The following is an 8,304-nucleotide window of genomic DNA, read 5'->3' on the forward strand; positions in this document are numbered from 1 at the left end:
ATGTGTTAAAAATGTTTGCCTTTTCAGAATCAACGCTCCCACGAGTTAGTCGAAGATGAAATCTTTGAAAAGTATTATCAAAGGTATTCTAAATAATAATAATACAATCTAAATAATAATAATACAACTTCCGAAGCGTACCTTGATGAAGGTGAGCAATTAGTGAGTGAGTCTGAGCACTTGCTGCAGACAATTGGCAGCGAAGCAAATGCCGCACTGCGCCAAGCCAACTCAGAGCTGGGTGCGTGTATAGACGAATTCCGTGAAATGTCGCTGCAGGTATCGAAGGATGTTAATCAATTGCAAGATACTGTGATGGCGTTGTTCCAAGCAAGTAGCTAGAGATTAATAGTTTAGTATAAACTTAATTCAGTACCTTATATTATTTTCAGGCGCGTTATAATCCCATTAAGATATGCGATTTTCTGCTGGAAAACTGTTTAAAGCCACTAATTTTGAAGCCAGTTTCATTGGACTACAGAAAGCATACCACAGCAATCTGCTCTGTTCTATAATAATTGCCAATTTTTAGCACATTGGGTGACCTCGAATTCAGAAAAGGGCATACCCACATACCCAGCATTGGTTAAGACCCTACATATGAATGGAAGCAAATATTTGAATGTACAAATCAATTATCAGCAAAAGATTATCATGGGCATACTCAAAGAATTTGGTAATTTTGTGCATAGATACTTGAAACAAGTGCCTATTGTATAACCTTTTATATAAAAAATATTTGTATTCTCTTGCAGATATTTCCGATGCACACACAGTTGGCACTGCGCCGTTGAAATTATTGCGTCAGTGTTTGCGTCAATTAGATTTGTTGAAAAATGTTTGGCAGAATGTGTTACCCGATGCAATTTATAACAAGACATTTTGCGATATTATACATGATTTTTGTAATGAAATAATACGACGTATACTCGCAATGGAGGACATTTCGGCAACAGTGGCAAGTGAGTTGAGTGAGCTAATCGGTGTCATATTGGAGAAGGTGCCAACTTTATTCAAGGTAAATTTCTGATGGGATGCAATGATGCGAATCAAATGCTATTTTTTTTGTACTTCCTGCAGCACAAACATGAAGTGATACATATTAAATCTTGGATAAAACTTGAGCAATTCAAAATGATACTGAATGCTTCGTTGCAAGAAATCACCGAGCAGTGGTGTGAAGGTGCCGGTATTTTAACGGCAAACTATAAGGCAGAAGAAATTAAGCATCTCATACGAGCACTTTTCCAAAATACCGATCGGCGCGCCAAGGCATTAACGAAAATTGTCTAAACAAGATACACTGCGTTTTTTCTGGTAGTATAAGATTTTTATTCTAAAATTCTGAAATAGTTATTAAATAATAGGTATGTTTTTCTGAAATATTTCTGATAAAAGTTTTCGTTGCATTCGCTATTTTTTTGGTAATATTCGCAATGTTTACATGCCTTCAAGCAAGAATTGTGCACAGATAATGAACGACGACTCATCCATCCATTCTATTATCGGCGATCATATCTGGGAAAATACAAAAGCACAAAGTTTTTCATAAGTTATTTATAAATGATGTTTTTAATGGTTTAATTGGAAGATTGCAATAAAAAACTTATTTATGTACGTATATTGTTATTGTTTTTAGTTGTGCTATTGTCGTATGCATATCGCACACCATCTGTAAAAGGGGCACAACTCAAACAAATTTTCGTAGATTTTTACGCATAAATCAATCCATATGAATGCAAATATGTTTTTCTGATTTTTGAGTTGTACCTCTTCAGAAGATGGTGTGCGATATGTGTTTTGTTGCAAACAATAACCGTCTAAGTCGACTTAAGAATTGTATGCCAATTGCATGCATGAGGCTGTACTCGACTTAGGCGGCTATTGCTTATGACCACAGATATAAGTAGAATTTTTATCTCTTTGTTTAATACTTGCGGCCCTGAAAAGGGCCTTTATATTAAACGGATGAACTGAAGAACCGTTCTCGTTACGAACTGCAAAAGATAAAAAGGAAAAATTTTAAAGAAACGTTAGATTTAAAAATTATTGATATTTTGTCAGACACTATACCTTGAACATTAAAAGAACATTAATATGAAGCGACATCAGACAGTTTCAGTTTTCTGGACCAATACAAGCAAATCTAGGTCAGTATTTTTGTATATTTTCTTTTTTTTGTGCGGGCGTTTTCAATTAGTTTTTTATTAAGTTTTCTTAACGTAAAAAACATTCTCGCCCTAAAAAATATTTTTTTTATTTTAATGTCGCAATTTATACTAGAGGCCTGCTCAATATGTTTTTTTACAAAATCATTTGTAATGAGCAAACCATCTTCGTTCATTGCTCTGAATACTGATTCTAGATTGCTTATATGTTCCATCATACTGCTGCTAGGTACAGATAATCCTCCTTCACTTAAGTGATTTACCCATGTGTAGGAGGGATCATCTGCGCCTTTGAGTGAGGTGCTGGGGATATCGTCTCGCAATCGGTGGCATATGTATCCGGCTAAATTTTCTAGACCATCGTACTCTAGATCCTCAAACTCTGGTGGCTCTATATCGATAGGCCATTTTTCCGAAACAACGTTTTTCAGTATGGCACCTATACAAGTAAAGATTAAAATGTATTCTATTCTAGCTAACAATAAATTTTCATTACCTGTAAGAGGGGGCTGCGACATTTCTAAGTCGGGTGTATCGTCTTCTTCCACATTTGCTGCATTCGATATCACGCCTTCATTGCGTCCAAGCAAATATCCTCGTAGACGATATTTGAATTCTTGCTGGTCCGGGTGGTCATGCAAACCGCCCTTGGCTCGAATTACTCCAAAGAAATTTTCCAGCACATCCTGGTTCAAGCGATATGTTAAAATATATTTAACATTGAACCGGCTTTGAACGCTTCCATACAACATCTTGAGCGCGTTGTTCGACTGTATGATACCTGCAAGTAAATATGCGTCCATAAATATTACACAATATTTGTTTAAAGGCACATATGTATATATATATATGTATATATATATGTGTATGTGTGTGTGCGTGTGTGTGTGTATATAAATGTTAATATGTATTTTATTTGCTTTATGTATGTGTCTAAATATACGAATTTACCTCTTTGAAATGGTAGCAAAGTTTGTCTTCCTATCACCCTCATATTTTTGACCATTTCCGTCATAGCGTCTAATATTTTGACCTGCTCATCAATTGCTAGACCGTAGGCGTGGCACCGTGTTCTTGAGTCTGCGTGTGGAACCCTGACGTTCATCACGTCAAACCAATCGTTAGTCTTAAAATGGTATATTTGAAGTGATATAGTTTAAAATATACGTAAATATATAAATGTGTACAAATCTTACCAATTTAAATAATTCAGAGCACTCATTCCAGTTGTGGCTACTTAAATGCCCCAAGCCTGCTGCCCTCGTAATTGCCTGCGCCACTGTGTGTGAAAACAATTTTGCAGCCGTTTTCACTTTTTGCCTTTGGGGTCCAGCTACGTTGATGTGGTTTGCTGAAATTTTATGAGTTATTGTCAAATCCTTCGAGGTACATGACAATAACTCTAAAATTACTTCTTTCTTCACTTCTTTGCCTTTTATCATAAACCCTTGGTCAAGGAAGTGATTGCGCAGTAGCTTAAGCATGTGAGGAACGTCTGCAAACGTGAAAATTTGCTGTTCGTCAAAAACAAACCTGTAATGGCGTAATGTGTTACAAAATGTGAAATAAACCAAAAAATCAATTTATAATTTGTTAAACTTACCACGGCCTCTCTTCATGCACTCCAAGCTCGTTTAGCAGGGACCTGTTTGTACCGCCAAGGTCGCACACAACCGCCACAACGTTGTACCCGCAATCTTTAGTTTTTTGTAATATATTACAAAGCACGTCGTTCGTCATTTTGCAGTCGAAGTCGTAAAATACCGGCTGTTTCCATTTAGATACGAGTCCTGACGAATAAAATGAATGTAATAATTTAAATTTTATTAAATGTTTATCGCAAGATATATCTACCTCTGAGCATCGCTACCTGCACGTAGCTGACAGGTTCCAGTGTTGAGTCCGACGAGGTATCATAACAGTAAGTCTGCCTGACCTTCATCTCGTCGAAACTCAAAACACACACCTTTTGAATGGTATCCATTTGCGTGGAGGCATTTAATAATTTAAATACCGGCTTTATTAAACCTCTGGATACGTCGATTTTTTGTGCCCAACTTTGTAGCGTGCGAACGCCAGGTAGCGGAAAACCTTTTTTGTACATTAGTTTAAATGCTTTCGGACTTGCGGCGTACAACGTGATGGAATTCGCGATGTCTTCTTGACTCCAAGTAGGTTTCTTAATGTCGTGCTTCAGTTTCGAAACCTGACCCTTCGTGAAAATGGTCAGCAGTTTGCTCTCCATGTTTTTACACATATCTTCGGATTCATCCAAGCGTTTTTTCAGCTGTTCCACCTCATAGTCATGCTTCTTTTTCTCATTACCGTACTTTTGCTGGAGTGCCGCCAGTTCCATGTCCTTCTTTTTGTTATTCATTAACAGAGTCTTGTTTTCTCGCTTAAGTCTTTTTCTACGTGTAACAAAATTAAAACTTTAAACACAAGAATATGCCAACATGTTTAGATTGCCTTATTGCTTTTACAAACTCACAGTTGAGCTTCCAGCTCCTCAACTTCTTCCAAACTGCTGTCGTAGTAGAAGACTTTACGAGGTGTTGAAGTCGCGGGGATTTCGGAAAGATTTGCATCCACTAGGCTATTTTCCTTATTCTCCACATTTTCGTCAATCGGAACAACGTTGGCACTGTTATTCGCCTCGGCTATAACAACTTATTTGCAAATATAAGTCGAAACTTTCTTTAAAATCAAATTGTTACCTTCATTGACTGCGACAGGTTCACTCTGCTGAAGTAACTCGCTGACAATTTGTTTGTACTCCTCGCGCTGAACACTTTCGGCACGCTGGGAGGTTTCCCCATCCTCTGGGTAAATGCTGGGCACAGCACCACGCTTTAAAAGGCGTTTTTTTGCAAATCCTAAAGCGTTTGCAACAATAACATTAAATGGAACGAATTTAGAAAATACACAATATATTACCCATTTCGAACTGTCGATTGTTTTCTATATCTTCACTAGAAAAGTGCTTCATGCACACGTAGCTCGATTTGGGATTCAATAATGCACTTCCTCGCCGGCAAAACTGCATCCACTTTCTGGCGAGAGCTTCGTCCGTAGGAAACGAAAAAAAGCTTATATCGCACGCTTGCCTATAGTTTTCACTATCACAATTTGCCACTGCACACTTCATTTTGCCTTAATATAAGTTTATAAAGTTTAAATAATCACTTTGAATTGCTTAAAATCTCGCAGAAATAACACACAAATAAATTGTTAAGTTCAAAATCAACAATTGCACCAGTGTGACGTCATACAAACAGCTGATTCTGTCAAATTCGTTAAGAGAAAAATAGCGGTACCGAGATCGGCGCAACCTTTGTATTCTCTCAATCGTGCTGTGTACGTTGCCCATTTTCCGTTAATGCTTTTGTCTCTTCTCAGCTCAGCTTGTCAGCAATTCGGCTCCTTTTATTATTGGCAATGCTTTCATCAACACATTGGTCGATTCATTCTACCGTCGCCTGCAGAGGAAATGTGTAATTTTTGCACAACTTTCCCCTATAAAGCATTCACATTCACTTATTTATGTTGCGTGCCATAAAGCATGGTAAGGCATAACAACTCAATGAACCAGCAGAATCGCAGTGAATGGAAAAGATGAAAGAAATTTGTATCGGCACCACCGACCCCATCACTGTAACCGCCAGCAAACAGTCAATCAACCGAGCAGCGGCAGCCGTGGATCCAAGTAACCGCCGACAATTTAGTGGGCGAGCGGAGTTGCGGGTGCTGAACAAAAATTATTCTTTGACTGACCGCATAAATCAACAAGCTGCTGCCTATACATACATATGTATATTTCACTTTAACTTGATATACTTAAATAAAATAAAGAATGCTGCTGTCTGCATTTTAAATGTAGTTTTAATAAAATAAACATTGAATAGCAAGAAGAAGCAGCTTCAGTGGTCAACAGTTATGGAAGGATGAAGAAGAAAATGCCAGTCAGCTGCAAATGCGCTGATGATAAAGTTTGCATGTAGTTGTCGTTCAGTAATTTTTTCCGCTCGACTGCGTCGGTAATTTCAATGAGGTGAGGTGATATGACTTACTCTATGCTGATGGCAAGGATAAACTTTATTCCTTTACTCTACTAAACGAGAGTTGTGTACATTAGACAGTGCCGCGTTGCAAGCAAAAATAAAAAATTAAAAAGTTCAAGGTAATTTCGAAAAAGGGTTTCTTTTGTCCGAACGTAGGGGTCGCATTTTTACTTTTTTCTGCTACGCCTACTTACATTCAGTAAAAAAAGAAAATTCGAATTCGTTTTGCAAAAATACGTTAGGACTCGGAGGTTTACAGCGACCCTTTTTTCTGGTACGGTCTAATGTAATATGTACATATATGTAGCTACCCAGTTACAGCATATTTCGAAGTTCTTTGCACCGGTTTTTTGACCGATGGCGCGCGAAAAAAGAAACGGCTAGGGGTCATTAACAGGCAACTCGCACCTATAGGTACGTATGTTTGTCGTCTTACGCATTCTTAAGCATCTACGTTTGCCACAAAAACGCATCTCATCATCACCACCACAGTCAGCTGTGCGCCAGCCAAGGAGGTGCACATTTCAGAAATCTTTTGTTGTCTGGTTAGTTTGCCATTTCTGCTGCGTAGCCAGAGCCCTTTTCCACAAACTAAACATCAAAATCGCGTGTATATGTAAATATTTTACTATCACCCTATATAGTATGTGTAGGTACTCGATTTTAGCTTCGTGCATTCGTTGTCCCTTTGTTTTTTTATCCTTATCCTTACGAAAAAGACGCTCAATGATTGCCAAACAACAAAGTCGTCTATCCCTTGACCAACACCCCAGTCTTCGCCGTCTGGCTGACATATCGTCAGCACCTTTGTGGCCTTCATCGCTCTTCTAAGCACTGCACACATGCATACATACATACATATGTATGTACATACAACTATGTTAACTGCATTTCCTTTGTGTCTGCACTGGCTCAGTAGTAAATGTTTATTGCCTTTGTCCCAGCGAAGAGACGAGCCGCGCCTCAGTCGATTGTACTCTATTGCAGCTTCTTTGCAGTCGCCCCATTTTGTCTACCTTCCTTTGGTGTGTTTTTTATATTGCTTCCTCCTAGTATCTATCTTTAGTGTCTTTAATTTGGCCTCTGCTGGTATTTCCACTACCATATAGCTACATACGTACATATTTACACAAATACATGCGAATTGTAGGTTATTTGCTTTTCAACGATAAATCCATCTTTTGTAAATAAAGTGGCAGCGGCAAGCAATTTTTTTTACGGACATATGTGCATACAGTATTGGACATATCTATAGCACCCCCATTTCAAAGTGATATTGTTTGCCACTTTTGTTTAATTATTTATGTATTTTAAGAATTTTCAATGAAAATTCATTTCATTTTCTAACAACCAATTTCACGAAAGCAATATAAGTGAAAAATGATTTCGATTTTTTGAATTTTATATGGAAATCGACAGAAAATAAAAAAATATTTTCTATTTAAATTGCTGGGGAAACCGGCTGTAACAAAACTCATATAAACCCAAGTTTAAATCTGTTTAAAAGAATAAAAAAAAAATTCAACAAATTTTCACCCAAATTTTAAACTTTTTTCTCAGAAGTGTTAGAATTTTTCTGAGTACACAGTTTTTATTACTTTTAGTTTTATAATGTGCACGTTTTAAGTGGCTAAAAAATTACCCTTGATTTTTTAGAATATTGTTGTCGCATTTGCTTCCATATAACGAATAAACACAATTTATTTTTATATGGAACAAACCCACAACAGCTTTGGCGAAAAAAATTCCAAAAAATTAACGGTAGTTTTCAGTCACTTGAAACTTGTACATTATTAGACTAAAATTGAATGGGCTATAAAACTGTGTACTCAAAAAAATTCTAGCACTTCTGAGAAAAAAGTTGGAAATTTAGGTGAAAATTTTTTGCCTTCTTTTGTAGTCTTTTAAGAAGTTTTAAACTTGGGTTTATATGACTTTTCTTAGAAAATGAACTGTATCTTAATTGAAAATTCCTAAAAATTAATAAATAAGCATGAGTGGCAAACAATATCATTTTGAAATGGTGGTGCTATTGTATTGGCCAATACTGTATGTATGTATGTACAATGCACATA

The 8,304-nt window shown here is 37.0% G+C and overlaps 1 protein-coding gene across 1 annotated transcript; it reads left to right on the forward strand.

Moving 5' to 3' along the window:
• The first annotated feature begins 451 nt into the window (after positions 1-451).
• On the forward strand, positions 452-1,621 carry LOC118743151 (centromere/kinetochore protein zw10-like). The gene is made up of 3 exons (XM_036475682.1): positions 452-676; positions 756-1,018; positions 1,081-1,621. Exons 1-3 carry the CDS (start codon positions 601-603, stop codon positions 1,291-1,293), a joined length of 552 nt encoding a protein of 183 aa, XP_036331575.1. The 5' UTR covers positions 452-600; the 3' UTR covers positions 1,294-1,621.
• The last annotated feature ends 6,683 nt before the right edge of the window (positions 1,622-8,304 follow it).

The sequence above is a fragment of the Rhagoletis pomonella genome, unplaced genomic scaffold, assembly GCF_013731165.1.
Source record: "Rhagoletis pomonella isolate Grant_MI unplaced genomic scaffold, Rhpom_1.0 Rhpom_scaffold_00007, whole genome shotgun sequence".
NCBI lineage: Eukaryota > Metazoa > Arthropoda > Insecta > Diptera > Tephritidae > Rhagoletis > Rhagoletis pomonella.